Source organism: Haliaeetus leucocephalus, unplaced genomic scaffold (assembly GCF_000737465.1).
Source record: "Haliaeetus leucocephalus isolate CR32 unplaced genomic scaffold, Haliaeetus_leucocephalus-4.0 Scaffold273, whole genome shotgun sequence".
In the NCBI taxonomy this organism is placed as follows: Eukaryota; Metazoa; Chordata; class Aves; order Accipitriformes; family Accipitridae; genus Haliaeetus; species Haliaeetus leucocephalus.
Genome location: NW_010972709.1, coordinates 8,990,477 through 9,006,471, shown reverse-complemented (window position 1 = coordinate 9,006,471; position 15,995 = coordinate 8,990,477). Strand labels below are relative to the sequence as shown.

General features: G+C 38.8%; 1 protein-coding gene across 1 annotated transcript; it reads left to right on the top strand.

Annotated features, from left to right (window-relative positions):
* Positions 1-229: 229 nt before the first annotated feature.
* PARD6B (par-6 family cell polarity regulator beta) lies at positions 230-15,733 on the top strand. The gene is made up of 3 exons (XM_010569645.1): positions 230-295; positions 5,167-5,389; positions 14,516-15,733. The coding sequence occupies exons 1-3, from the start codon at positions 230-232 to the stop codon at positions 15,343-15,345; spliced, it is 1,119 nt and encodes a 372-aa protein (XP_010567947.1). The 3' UTR covers positions 15,346-15,733.
* Positions 15,734-15,995: the final 262 nt, after the last annotated feature.

Here is a 15,995-nt window from a genome sequence, read left to right as displayed (position 1 = left end):
TGCCAGGAGCCGCCGCGGCCCCGCCCACTCCCCCCTGTCTGAGGGCGGAGGCGTCGGGGCGGCAGGAGCCGGCGGAGCGGCCGCGGTTGCCGGGGGGCAGTTGGCTTCGGTCCGCGCCGCTCGCCATCCCCTTCCGCCTCTCTCCCCCCTTCCCGCAGCGCGCTCGGGGGCACCCGGGGGAGAGAAAGAGAGAGAGAGGGGGGAGAGGAGACACCGACCCTCCGGCGGCATGAACCGGCCTCACCGCGGGGCTGCGGGCAGCCGGGGCCTGGGCACCATGGAGGTGAAGAGTAAGGTGGGTGCTGGCCCCCGCGCCTGAGGGCCGCGGGCGGCGGTGAGGCGGGGAAGAGAGCCGGCCTGGCCCGGCCTTGCCCTGCGGGGGCGTCTGGTGGTAGCGTCGCTGTGGAGAAGAGCGGTGAGAAGCGGGGGAGGGCGGCGGAGGGGACGGGAGGCAGGGAGAGCTGCTGACTCACCTGCCGGAGGTGGCACCGGGGGCGAGGGGCCGGCGTCCGCCGGTGCACGGCCCCGGTGTCGCTTGGGAGCCCCGCAGGCCGCCGGGCTGAGGGAGGCGGCGGTGGTCGCCGGGCTGCGGCTGGCGACGGGCTCCCTTCGCCGGCTGCCGGACCCCGCGCCAGCCGGCTGCCCCCGCTGTCCTCGGGCTGCGGGGCTGTTGGAAGGGTTCGGTGGTGGTGTCGCTTACTGGGCGCGCTGACTGCGGCGGCGGGTGGGAATACAGTATTTTTGAAGAGTTTTACGAAAACAGGTTAGTGGAGTTGACCCCTTAGTTTCTGCGTAGGCTAAAAAACCTGCGGAGGGGTAGATGTTCGGGATATCTGGGCCAAAAGATACTTGGGAGTTAGGATTCAAACTCCAAAACCTGTTCTTTGTCTGAATTAGAAAAAGAGTACATTCGTTTAACTTAGCGACCGTTTTTGTACTTTTTTTGTGTGTGTTTAGCTTAACGACTATGTGTTTCTGTACTTTTTTTTGGTGGGGTAGAGCATAGCTTGTGTTACTTGGTAGCGGTAAGCCCTGGCTAACTTACCTGAAAGTAGAGCTTGCCATCTTTTAGAGGCTATCTGAGGATTTTACGCTGGCAATTGTTTTATGAGTGCGTATCCATATGTTACGGCTTATACCAACAGTTTCTTGTTATCAAAGGTTTGCACAATTCTGTAAATTCTCTCATAGGTGTATCTGCATCTGTTCTTCCTATTGTTATTTTTTTCATGTGCTGGTTAGACAGTCTTGCTGACAAAAACTTGATGTTCTGAAAGAAATTAGATTTTTGTTCTGGTTTGGACTTGTAGTATTTTGTTGACATGTCATTCTGCAGTTAACAGCTGTAGAAGTGTTGGATGTGCAGTATTAGGTGGAGTGTCAACCTATTAGTTAAATGTGTAACTTGAGTTAAAATCCCCTTTTCATTGTTTAAGCAAATTGCAAGCCTACCTACATGGGAATGTATTTCTTCCATTGGTAGAAAAATGTCTCTTGTAGGCTTTTTTAAACTGGTCTACAGTGTGTTGTCTATATTCTGTGCCTTCCTTTCCTGCTTATCAAGTGTTACAGCAGCAGTATAGGTGAAGTAGTCATGACTTGTGGTGTTGGGTGGGTTTTTTTAAGGATAACATAGTGCTGAAACTTCTAGAAAACTTATGGTTGGTCTCTAGCTTGAGTGATGATGATTTTCTTTGAAGTGTTAAATTAACTTTCATGTGGACAAAACCAGAAAGCACAGGAATAGCTCGTAGCTATGATTTCAAATACTTGTTAAGCATAGCTGTTACTATGGTTGGTGAAGTCTTTTTTTATTTATGTTCTTGCAAGATTTAAAACAATCCATACAATGTGTTTATAAACAAAATACTTGTTGCCTCAGCTCAGAACTCTAGGCTTACTGTTCCCCCACTGTGTGTGTTTCCTTGATTTAAAATACATCTAGAGATCGCCTGTGTGATGTGTTCTTTTGGTCTTTGTACAGAGAAGTGTAGAAGTTCTAATGAATAGGGACTGTCTCTTAAGTGCATATTATGAAGCAGGTTTCAAGGCATTCCTAGAACTACTTGTTGCTAATGCATTATTTAACAGCACCTTGATTTAATATAGCATAGGAGTCATCTTCCTTTTATGAAAAGAATAAATTCTAAAGAGAAAGAAAAAAGGCTTGTGTGGGAGGCAGAAGGGACCGTTACTGTGGAGTGGTCTAGGCTTTGAAGGCTAATCAGCGATGTACAGCTCTTTATTTAGATACTCCAAATCAATAATTGTGTCCCAACTGACAAAAGCTGGGCCAGCACAGCCCAACTGTAGTTGCAGTTATATGAGCAAAATCCTTTTGTTAGTCTAGTTTATTCAATTTGGGTAACTGGTCTGAACTTGCCCTGGGGAATCCCCATAGTATATTAATTCCAGTTAGCTCTTCTTCTTGTCATAGAAAATAAAACTTTATACCCCAAACTAGAGTTCCTGGTGATGGTATGAAAACCCCAAAATAAAATTCTAGTTCTCTAGATATAAAATTTAGGTCTGTCTGTCCCCTTATGACTTAGAATAGTAATTTTCTTCAGAATGAAATCCAATATGCTGATAAGACAGATATGGTTACTGTAGTCCATGTTCTATTGTTGCTGGAGGCTTACAGTATAGCAGCAGTATGCTGTGTTACAGAGGACTTAAAGATGTTTCTCATAAGTAAGTCTTACTTAAGTGAGTATCTCTAGCAACTTCTGGCTGACATAGCTGGTACTGTGTTTTCCCAGATGAGTTACCAGTGTAACAGCATGCATTTGTAAAGAGCTCAGGTGGCAAGAAGCCTTCTCTTCTTAAGTTAGTCTCTTCCAATCTTTCATCTCCTCTAAACTTCTATTTAATCGAATGGAGCACAACATTTGACATAAAATGAAAACATTTCAGGGGGTCAAAATAAACTATGAAATTGCAGTTTTACTTTTGTCTTTTATTTGCTTTATAATAATATTGAGCATATGGCAAACTGTGTTAGGAAACAATGGCCACATTATTGGTCTCTTGGTGTTTGCACCAACTATGTATAAAGCAGCGTGGAAAAAGTGAAAATTAAACATTTGAAAATCTGGCCCTTTGTATGCTTGCTGCAATAAGATTTATCATTAACTCCAAATTGACAGTAAGGTTGTTGGCTTTTTAAACTTTTATTACTGAATTATGTTTAAACTATGTAGTCTTTCGAAGCCAAACAATTGAAATTGATGCAGTGTGTGGACAATTCCTGTGGCATTCATACTTCACATAGCTGAAGAAAGATATGAGACACAGGATAAAGTCTTTAGCTGACGTCATGATTAAGTGTGCTGCTTCTGATGTGATGGGAGTTCCTCCTGCAGGCTTGTCTTTGCTTTGCTTGTAAGCAGGTATGAATCATCCCTTATGCCTTATTGTTAGTTAATGTAACTGTAATTGGAGTATTTCTAGAAGAGGAAAGTTCCCAGATAATTCCTTTATTTGAAACTTTCAGAGGAAGGTAGGGTGTTGGAAGGTGTAGCTTGTTTTGCTATGCTGTGTTTGAGTTAGCACGGAGTTAATGTGCCAACAACGGGGTCCTTGTCTCCTTGTTTTCATTCCTTTGTTTGTATGTGAGAACTCTAAAGCTTTTATTCTCCGAAAGCTTGTAATCAAGTGTGAGATAATGGTTGGTCTGGAGGCTTGGTAATAAAGTGCACCTTCACATCTACTGTGTGTAACACATACCCAAGTATGTGATACTGAGGCTCAAACTTTCAGTCAGTGAGTGTTTTGTTCCATGTGCCCTTCTGTTCTGCTTAAAACTAAACTTGCTAAAGAAATTATGTTCACTGTAGGTCAGCAATAGAATTCACAAAAAATGCCACCAATTGACTTTCTTCTAATTTTTAATGATTAGTTTATTACCCTTTTAATTCAAACACAAGCTGGTCTGCTTTTAGTAACCTGGCTGCTTCTATCTCTTATTTCCTTTTAGCATCTTTGGTATGTTGTGTCTGCCTGATATGGAGGTTTTGGAGTAATTTTTTTATCCAATATTCTGTTTCTTTTGGGTCCTGCCCGTGCTGGGCAGAACACTAACTTTACCAGTTATGCATGCTAAAATTACAATTTGTCTAGACTACATCAAATGCTTACTCTTTTATTTGCACCTGGTTTAGTCTTATGCCTACCACCACTGAATCATTGCTAGCATTGTTTTTAATAAGTGTTTGTTATATAGATGATTTAGGAGACTGAAGCTCGAGTGGAGTAGGGAGCTGGATTTTTTTTGTTGAGTGATCATACCAACTAAATGGAAATCCTACTGCTGACAGTAAAGTGTCAGTGATTAAACAGTTTTTTGCGTATCTTCTGAATCTTGTCTCTTTTATACCCTGGATACAACCACATTTTAAAAGACTATGCGATCGAGATTTGAGTCTTGATCATGCAGGGAAATCTTCTGAATGTTCTTAAGGAGTAGTGGCTGGTTGCCTCCTTCATATATCTCTTTAGGTAAGAGCAGAATTGACTGAGATCAGCTCACTAAAGCTTTACTGCACATAGTTTGTACTGAAAAGCAGCAGACGTTCTTTGTAGCCTTCAGGTCCAAGTGTTTGTTTCATTTCTTGTCCAAACTGCGAATCCAAAAAATACTCAGTCATGCGTAGGCTAACCATAGCTGCGTAACAATCTATACATACTGTTCTAAAGTGCACTGAAATTTGTTTGAAAAAGTTCCAGGTAGTCACATACCATAGGAGGTTAATCATCATCTTGTTTTTGAGCCACCAACATCAATGCTGGGTATGAATTCTGTCCCTTACCAAGAGCATGGCTGTTTCATAAGCATGTAAGAATCTGCAATTATTCTTGCTCTAGTTTGTCACTTTAATGTTAAACTCCTGTATTAGTGAATGCTTTGACCTAAACGGAACAATGAAAACAACTTTTGCATGTTCAAAAGTACATGTTTTATCAAGATCAAAAATACTTATAACTTGGGGGGGGACGGGGCCTAAACCAGTTTAAACCGACCTTTTTATGCCACTTCAAAATTATTGGTGGTAGTTTTTAGTGCACTTTCAATTCCATGACATTTCTGGTTTAACATTCAAATCATTCTATTGCTTGAGCATGTTAGACTTCCATATTAATGATGTAAGATATATTTTGTTGTAGTTTGGAGCAGAATTTCGACGATTTTCTCTGGAGAGATCCAAACCTGGAAAGTTTGAGGAGTTCTATGGATTATTGCAGCATGTGCACAAGATACCAAATGTTGATGTTCTAGTGGGATATACGGACATTCATGGAGACCTGCTGCCTATCAATAATGATGACAATTATCATAAAGCAGTTTCCACAGCCAATCCTCTACTCAGGATTTTTATTCAGAGAAAAGGTAAGTGCACTTGAAATCTGTGAATCATCTGTTTATCCAGTTTTACTGCGTTGCAGTAAACAGTGTGACGTATGGAGGAAAAAACCCTTCAGTCCTATTTCATCATGTTGAATTCCATAATAATTATGGATCATTAAAGGTATTCACAACTCATCTTTCTTGCAAGAGCTTCCTCGGGCAACCTATTTATACCTTGTGCTTTTTTGCTTGTTTTTACTTCAGTTAGATAAAGTCAAGTTAAATCTCTAGCAAATGCTTCTTTCTGGTTTTGTGTAAACAAATGAAAATAAACTTTGAACCTCTAGGGTTTTCTGCTCTGTATGTTGGATGCCTTTCACTTAAAATTCCGATCTTGATCAGACAAGAAGAGAGGCCATTACAGGCTGGAAAGGAATCTTGAAAGTCTTATTACACGAAGTATTAAATGTCAGTATAAATTAAAGACTAACTTTGTAATATGCTACTCTTATCACACTTTTCTAATAAAACATTCTGAAACTTTCAAAATGACAAGCTTATTTCAGTTAGCAAACCTCAAATGTGAGTGCTGCTCAGTTTGTTGGTTTGCCTTTAAAAATAGCATGTGTTCTAAGCAAAAAAATCTGGTTGTCTTTTTCTAGTGTCTACTTTTGTTCATGAAGGAAAAAAAAATTGAAGTTGTATTTGTTCATGTTCAGGAGATCATGTTCAGTGTATGGAACTGAAGGGGAAGGGGGAATCTAGTGATGTGATTTGCAATTGTGTTAATCCAGAGAAGTCAAGAAAACTTAATTTCTGTAATTGTTGGTTTTCTTCTTACTTGCATACTGGTGTGAGTATGCACGCATTGTGTGTGTATGTATATGAACACATGCATGTGTGATTCCTGTCATAATGGGGCAGTCAAGTGATTCAACTGATCTTTGAATAGCAGGCAGACTGCCTCTTGCTTTGCTGTTTTATAGAGATGTGCACTGTTTCTGGTTGTTGCTAAGACAGGCTTATTTTTGTTAGAAAATACTTGGGCATCGGAAGCTTTTATCAACTTTCCCACTCCAAAAAATGAATAAGCTCCACAACAGCCTGATTAAAAACCCCAATATTCAAAAACAGTGTGTCTGCTTGCCAGCTACTGTGTTGCTGGCAAAATGTGTTTGTTTTGTTTGTGTTGAGGATAGTATAGTCTATCTAGTAAGGCCTATGTTTTCAGTCCTGAATTGCCAAAGGAATGAACTATTTGCTCTAATAGAACCTAGAGGTAGAAAAGGTCTATGATTCCATTTAATCTCCTACAGTAGCCATATGACGAGAACAGATAAGCCACTTTGTCAGCCTGGGATTATTGAGTTTATATTTTAACACCATATGTTTTTAGATTGTTACTAGTGTTACATGTTTAATGCTGACTGTTACTAGTGTTACACTCGTAGCACCTTATACCTTCATTGTACCTTTATTTAAAGCATGATGGATTATTTCTTATTACTCTACTATGAGGAATTGATAATAGAATTGATACACTGCACAGAACTAGAAATAACATTAGCCCACTCAGCTTTTCCTGCTAATCAATTATTGGCATGATAAACTTATGTAGAAAGTATCAGTTGTCATAATGTTCCCTTTGAGACTAGTCTTCTGGCTGTAGTGTTTTAGGGAAAAAAGAACCCAGGCTGGCATCTGAGTCCAGCACTTCCAGCACTGTGTTTTGTTCTGAATGGTTGCAACCACTTTGATTACTTCTGTTGATTAAATTGAGGCTTTGATTCCATATGGTAGCATCTTTGCCATATATAGAACAGAGGTTTGTTTGACTGAAAATAAGGAAATAACTTGATTCTGTATTTTATTTGGGATAATTTGCCTGTAACTAAAGTTGAATTGCAGGTGTTAGAGATGTGCTGTAATTTGTGCAGCATAATTTGTTTAGGTGTGATTAATCCAATTGCACAGATCTTTATTGGCTGTACCTCTGAAATTGAAAATCAAATGTCTGAACAAATACCTGCTGTTGGTCGGGCAGCTTTGATCTGTGTTGGAACTATAGTAAGTGACACAAGTTACTTTTGCACCTGCAAGGCTTCTTGTGGCTTTTGTACATTCTCTTAAATCACTGGAAAAATTTCTGAGGGTTTTCTAATGGAACTCTGCCTTTTTTGTATTTCCAGCAATAATAGTTGGGAATTTAAGATCTTTGGCAAAAAGCCACTGTGGGGAAGAGAGAAAGTTTTTGCTGTCTTAAGAGACAGGAAGTTTTATTATACTGTCTTACCTATTTAGAAGCTACATGCAATTTGTGGAAAGCTAACATAAGGTATGAGCAGAGTACAATAAAATCCAGGGTAAATAGTATTAACTTCTTAGTATATTGCATCCAAGGAACACCTTAAGGAGTTGAAATGGGAGCAACAAGATGCTTTTGCAATGTTATTAATACGTGACAATTGTAATAATGTGATTCTGAAATTTCAGAAGTTTTGTTATGCCAGAGTAAGCACTCTTTCTGTTCTGTTTGATTTTGACTCCTGATTTATGAAAGCTAGAAAGTTGTCTGTCCTAAGCATTTATGTGTATTCGTTAATGTGGTAAGAAACCTAGAGATCCTGTAATGAAATGAAACCAAATCACATTATTCCTCTTAGACTCTTCTAATTGTATTTCACTAAATTACTTTAAAATATTTTAAACTGCTCCAGTGCTAAATCTAAACTGGACCTTCATAGTGCACAAGTCAAGAATGGCTATCAGTTTGTGGAAAACAGTTGCTTATTGGAATTTCATTCTGCAGTTTAACAGATTAACAGGTACTGTTGACATATGGAATTTAAAGGTTAAAGTGATGTATCATGATTAAATCCAGATGTATGGGAGTCGCTTTGTCTGTGAGAAAAATCTTGCTGAAGATAAAAGAGGGGGGGGGGGATGACACATAGTCCGCACAGACCCTGAAGGGCGGTTCGATGTGGGGGACTTTGCATTGTAAATACAAGAATAATAGAGATGATAACTTAATAAAAAATACATTTCATTATAATGTCCCTAAAACTCAACTTGCGGGATATTAAATTACAATATACAACTCATGCAAGTCCTCCATGTACATGGCTATATGTAGTAAAAAGTGGGTTCTTTGGTTAATTCATTTGTGCCTCTTGAGATAGACTTTTTCATTCAGAAGCTTTATTTTAGTGAAAACTAAGAGGAGTTGGCTTTTTAAACAGCTCTCTATGGAATATCCTAGCTACTCTGAGTCCTCTTCCTAAAAACATAAGTTAGTTTCCTAAAACCATGTTTTGTTATAACTTGTGACTAAAGAGACAAGATTTGTTGGGGCTTATTTAAAAAAATGCTAAATTGTGTCTATATTCAAATGTACTAATGGTTCGGGGGTTCTGAAAATTCTGAAAATGAGGGGTAACTATGTTGCATTGCAATTGGATCAGGAAAACATTTAAAACATGTTTTGAACAATGTTAAATTGAAACCAGATTTGGCATTTGTGGGCTCTTGTTTTAGATTTCATGTAATAAGTAAACACAGATTGGTGCCACCTTGAGCTTGAAACTGGTGGGGGAAAAATCATTCTTGCACTGTGTGGACGTGGACGTTCTCCTTAACACTATCTGTAGTTAACACCTTGTCCTTTGGCTTTATGCCAAAATATTTTCTGCTGCAGCTTTAAACTGATTAGCTAGGTGCCAGAACAAAGATGCTTTTGTACTTGAGAGTATTGCTTCAGAAAATTTGTTTAGCAGTGGAAGAGAGGTTAAACAGAGTCATGCTGCTTAGCTGAGATTTGCAGAGATGAGTTTTCATCAACCTTTCACTATTTCTTTTTTCCCACAAATTACATAACTTTAGCTGTATATCTTAAGGTTTGTGCTACTTTGGGGTTTTTAGACTAAGACTAGTTACAATGCAAAACAACTATCTTCTGGTGCTCTATAGTTTCTTAAATGTTTTGACATATGACTTGCAATTTTGGGATGCTTTTACTTCAATATGTCATGATAAGAAGCAAGTTTCTAAAAGCAAAAGCACCAGTTCAGTGTTAAGATTTGTGATTGTATATGTCTTCTGAAAGACTTTTAAAGTTCATGTCTCTTCCAGTAAATGTTTTTTAATCTTAGTTTTTGTTTAAAAAGCCCTTTTGAATCTGTTCATTCACATACAGATATATTGACATAATATTTCTTTCAAAGCCAGTCCTTTTGCAACTGATCTTCATGTTTCTTTAATAACTGAGAAATTTGATTTGGACAAAAGTTTTAAGCCTTATCAGCTGGTAGTTGTGGGAAGGCAGGTTGGGTGATGATTTTTGTGAACTCGCTGTTCTTGTCAGGGAAGGAAGTTGTGAAAAGCCATGTGAATAGTTCTAGGTCTAACTGTTGGGTAAAGAGCACAAACTTACTGTGATCATTTGCAGGACACAATAAATCTACTTCTTGGATGTAATAAATATGTATATGTTTGTGTAGTACATGCCAAATTCACCATGTAGGCACAGAAGGCCTGAATGGCAGGAAAGGGATCCTGCCTGGTATGTGGCCTGCTATGCAGGTGAAGAAGCTTTACAGCCCCCTGTGACAAGCTGGTAATGTCAAATATGATACACATTTGATATGACAATGTGTAAAATGCCAGATACTCTGTCTGATTCTTTGACAAGAATCTAAATGTGTGCGCTTTGAATTTAAGGAAGAAAAAAAAAAACCCAAACTGAATACCTTTTAAAGTTGCAATGCATGTGGAAGAGCACTTGTAAGACAATCAATTCTGACAATGTTTTGATAGCCTGTTTTCCTATGTACTGTTTCTAAACCAACTCTTGTAATGAAAGCAGTAGAAACCTAGTGCTTCACTGGTACAAAGATATAAATAAAATATATAAATTAGTACCTATATCCTAGAGTTTTCACCAGCAACTTGCACTTTAGCACAAATAAATTGTGCATGTGCAATTTTCCTATCTTATTTAGATGAGCTTACTCTTAAAAAAAAAAAAGCATAATATGGCTTAAGCTCTGAACAATATGGAACTAATCAGCCGAAATGCTTCCAACTTACTCATTGGCTCTCTGGAGAACTTCCCAAAGAACAGAGCTCTTCTGGAGCAATGCAGTGTTAAATGTCTGGAAACATGTGTCACCACTACAAACAAAAAAAGTGAAGCTTTTTAAATGAGGCAAAATGACACTTCTTGTCCACACAATATCTCTCTGGTCCTTGGAATACTTTAGTCTTGTTGAATTTACCATTGATTGTGCAGCTGTAAAACTAGAGTTCTAAAGTATCAGACATCTACACTACTTAGACATGCACTGCACAAAAAAAGTTTTTACGTAGTTTTTGATACCACTAAGATGCCTACCAGCTGCTGGTGGGGAAGGGGAAAAATCCATAACCTAAAAAAATAACCTTTGCACTCATTAACATTCTTAATTCTCATATTCAAGTAACTGTTGTCTATTGTTTGTCTAAAATCTTCACCTATACTATCACTTTTCTTGCTGTCATTGTGTTACTTTGTATTCAACACTAAAAGATATTTAAAGCAAGGTCCTTCTGTCTAGTATCTTATTTCACAATTGCCCTTTCCAAGTTGTTTTGTAAGTGATTGTAGTTCCAAATAAAAAAAGAGAAGCTATTGCAACTCATTGAATTGCAAAAATCCTCCCAATGTAACGACCTGATGTCTAACTTAAAACTGGTTGGATGGGTTGTCAGTAGAGATAAGGGCAAAACTTCTCACACTTTTTTCTTTGATCATAAATTTGAAGCAAACATTAAAAGAATTGTTCCATGTTGTCTGAAAAATCAGCATGTTAGTCTTCAGCAATGGAGTACAGGATTTTTAATGGCTGATCTTCAGTCAGTTAGATATCCCAAAATGCATTTTACAGAGAAAATGGTAAGTTTGCGTTTGTGGATGTGTGTTATGCTCCAGGCATAGTCCACCTGTTATATGCTTTGGTTTGGGCAGTTGGATTGGTTTTTTTAATCAACTCGCTTTTCAATACAGCTGACAACACTCTTAGGCATCTGAAGAACAGATTTTAGGCTATTTCTGAAGTTTTCTTGCTTGATGTTGACATCTAATGTTATTTTAATTTAACCTTAAATTAAAACTTTTTTCTCCTTAACTTCTTTTGCTGAAGAACAATAGTAATTCCATGCTTTTCTGAGAGAACCTTTCAGATGTCACAATAAAATAAAAATTATTTCCTGTATTCGCAATCGTCTGATGTTCTCAAGCATAGCTAGTGTAGATTCTTGTGTTTGCTTTTACTTTCCTACTCTTCCTTGTACAATTCCTAGAATTATAGAACAGCCCAGGTTGGAAGGAGCCTCAAAAGATCATCTGACCCAACCTTTTATGGGAAAGGGAGCCTAGATGAGATTATCTAGCACCCTGTCCAATTGCATCTTGAAAACCTCTAGTGATGAAGACTCCACTGCGTTCCTGTGGAGGTTCTTCTAGTGATGGATTGTTCTCACTGGGAAAAAAGAAAAAAAAAAAAAAAGACTGACTTACATTGAGATGAAACCTTTCGCAGTACAACGTGTAGCCATTGCCCTGTCTTCTCCATGGGTCTTTGTCCTCTTGGCAGCCACCCTTTAAGTACTGGAATGAAAATAACTGTGGCGTGGTTCCCCCAGGCTTTTTCTTTTTCAGAGAGAAAACACCTTACTCCTTCAGTCTTTCCTCATAGGGCAAGTTCTCCAGCCCTTTGATCGTATTCGTGGCCTTCCTTTGGACCCTTTCCAGTCTGTCTACATCTTTCTTGAATTGTGAGGACCAGCACTGGACACAGTACTCCAGGTGCAGCCTGACAAGTGCTGAGTAGTGGGTTGATCACATCTCTATCTCTGCTAGTGATGCCCCTGCAGATGCAGCCCAGGGATCCAGTTTGCCTTTGCTACAGCAGCACACTGCTGAATCGTGTTCAGCTTGTCCACCAGGACTCCCAGGTCCCTTTCAGCAGGCTGCTTCCCATCCACACAGATTACAGCCTGTACTGGGCTCTTTGGTTATCTTATCCCAGGTACAGGACTTTGCACTTGTCTTTGTTAAACTTCACACTGTTCTTACTGGCCCAGTCCTTGATTTAGCTTCACTTTTACTTGCTGATCCGAAGGTGTCAGGGAAGCAGATTTTGCAGAGGCTGTCTCAGTGAGTGAAATGGGAGAGAAAAGTCCCTAGGGTGCTGTCAATATGCCCCCTCTCACATGAAGTGAGAGCAGTGTGGGTTGTCTGTGCTAAATTAACACATGAGGAAGAATTTGTGTTAGTGCTGCCTTTGTTCTTTTAGTAACTCCAGTCTGGATGGAAAGATGGCCAAATCTGAGAAACAGCAGAAGTAAAAATTAACTATGCAAGGTGGATATAATATTCTACAGAGGTATCCATGTCCTCCCAAAGTAACTGAGATTTGTCACAAAAGCAACTCCAGAGTATAGTATGGCTGTGTAGACTTAGCTGTCTTCAGAAATAGTTCCCGTTTGTGTCAAATTGTTGAACAACTTTATCTGTAAACTTTACTCTAATGCAAAAGATGTTCTGTCTTTAGCAAACAGCTCTGTCTCCCTTAAGGTATGATTATTTTTTTAAACAACAAAAAAAAAATTAAGAAATTTGAATGAGGTCATCATCGGGACACTTTTTTAACCATGTTGATGAACTATTTTATTACTATTGTGTACACACAACGTATGAGTTTATAATAAATCCCTTTGGGTTTTTTGTGGGCTAATTTAAATTTGTTTCTTTTCCTATTGCCCTTTATCTTTTAGAATACTAAGTCCAAGGCTGCCTTAGTAGACCTATCTTTTTATTCTTAAAAAACTCTTCTTGTTTTCAGCAGCCCTAATGTTTGGGGAAGGGAGGAGTTAGTATTACGTGCTGGAATAGTGTTGGACTATTGTTTCAGAACTACTTTCTCTGTTCTGTTTTGCTTAAAGCATCTGAAGAGTCCAAATATAACTGGTACATGTCCATATATCTTCATCTTACCCTAGGAAAAAAAATCTTCTGGCTTACCGATTCTCATGGTGTACTTTTTTCATCAGTAATTGACAGCTTTCTGGAAATTTCACACTAGGATAGCATTTCCACAGTTATTTCAATTCACAGATTGAAATGTATACCAATTCTTTAACTTTCTTGGTTGTACCAATGGCATCTTAATGTGATAATACAAAGAAATCCTAACTTCTCTGAGTCCCAGGGTTAGTGCAAAGCAGTTCTGCTTTATTTTTTTTTATCCACTGCAGGGAAAAAAAATAAATCTATGCAACATTGCAAAAATACAAGTGTAAAATCTGAGGAAGCTCAGATCTGAATGTGTTTTGGTTCATTGTTTTTGGAGAGTTACTGCATATTAAAAAGAAAAATGGAAGCTTCCTTTGGTAAATAGGCATTTCAGACATCAGAATTGCTTCCGCAGAACATGTTTTTTCTTCCATTAGAAGTATTTGTATGACTTGCATATGTTTTCTTTTTTAAAATTCTAAGCCATTTGCATACTTCTGTATCAAATTGTGGCAGTTACAGCATTGCTTGTATGAACAGTTTTGCTTGAAGTAATTGTATGCAGGATCTCTTTGTTTCTGCTCCACAGCCATTTTACCTACATTGCATGGGGGCAGGGAAGAGAGTGCAGAATGGAATAAGCTTTCTGGAGTTTGAATCCAGGTCACTTGGCTAGCTTCCAGGAACTAGGCAATAATAGGCACACTGGCTGCTTTCCCTTTTTCATTCTTTCTTTTCCAATGATCTGAAACCTGAGGAGAGAAAACTAACAAGTGGAATTACTCTGAATAAAATGTTTCTAGGAATGTACTCACTCTTTCCATTCTAACCTTTCTCTCAAGCAGCCATAGTTCTTTGTGTCTCTACTGCTGCTAACTTGCTTTAATTTTTTTGTGTACTATCTTTCCTTCGGTAGAAGGAAACCAAAAGTATTACAAACTTTGATGAATCTCATAACATTAAAGCTTTTGTTTCATGTGTAGAGAGAAATGTTTCTACTGTAGCAAGCCAGAAACCTAGATTAGATATTTCATTCTGGTAACCTAAAACATGATAGCAATGCGATATGGACCACGTATAAAGTGATCTAATCATCAATGTGCTATGTCTTACAGAAGATGCAGACTACAGTGCCTTTGGTACGGATACTATGACAAGGAAGAAAAATGTCTTATCAAATGTGTTACGTCCAGATAATCACAAGAAGAAACCACACATTGTCATTAGCATGCCACAAGACTTCAGACCAGTGTCTTCTATTATAGATGTAGATATTCTTCCCGAAACCCATCGTAGGGTACGACTTTACAAATACGGAACTGACAAACCCCTTGGATTCTATATACGAGATGGCTCTAGTGTCAGAGTAACACCACATGGATTAGAGAAAGTTCCGGGGATTTTCATATCGAGGCTTGTCCCCGGAGGTCTGGCTCAAAGCACAGGCTTACTGGCTGTCAATGATGAAGTACTGGAGGTGAACGGAATAGAGGTTTCAGGAAAAAGCCTTGATCAGGTTACAGACATGATGATTGCAAACAGCCGTAACCTGATCATTACAGTAAGACCAGCAAATCAGAGAAATAATGTTGTGAGGAACAGTCGGACTTCTGGCAGCTCTGGTCAGTCTACTGAATCTAGCCTTCCAAGTAGCACACCAAATATTTTAGCAAGTTTCTTGCAAGGAGAAGAGGAGAGTGATGAAGAGGACATTATTATTGAAGATAGTGGTGAGCCACAGCAGATTCCAAAAGCCGCACCTACCAGCGAAAGCCTAGAATCGTTGACGCAAATGGAACTCCTTCACGAGTCAACGCAAAATGGATTCCTTCCTTCCAATGAGATGAACTTGAATCATTCAGCAGGCAGCATTAGCATGGAATATGAAGTACAAGATACAGACCATAAGTCGTTAGAAGAAGATGGAACTATAATAACACTATGAAATTACATTGGTGTACTTTGTATTAAGTAAGGATGCCATACATGTTTTAATTTGGCTTAATATGTAATACATCTTATACCTCTCCATCTACTGAGCACTGCAGTTAGATTAGAAGGAAGGAAAAAAGTAAATACAAGAAGTTCAAAATTATGTAAGTTGACTAACTTCAGTTAATTCTGCACTTGAATGTAAATACTTCACAAAGATGGAAGATAATTGATAAATGACTGAAATTGGATGAGGCAAATTTAAATTGAAAATGAAGGATAGCTAAGAGATGGCTGTGAGCTTTCTTTTAAAGGTACTTGATTTTTATTATACTTTTTTAAAATGCAGAATACTACTGGTTCTATAGAAGTAAACTTCCATTATTGTGTGAGGTTGACTATCTAATGTACTGTGGTTTCATGTTCATCTGAAGTGCTGCTTACATGTGATGGAGCTGCTTTAGCCACTTCATTCCTGTTCTGGGCTGCTGTTTAGCTGGTAGAGCTGTTTGTGTGGCTCTGTGTATGAGGAAACCGAAAAACAAGCAGGAGGTGGGGTGGGAAGAGATGTTGGTAGTTGGTCCAGTTTCCTGACTGACATATTGAGCAACAGGAATATATGATAGTGGTCAGCAACTTGACAATGGTCAGGGTTTGAAGGTG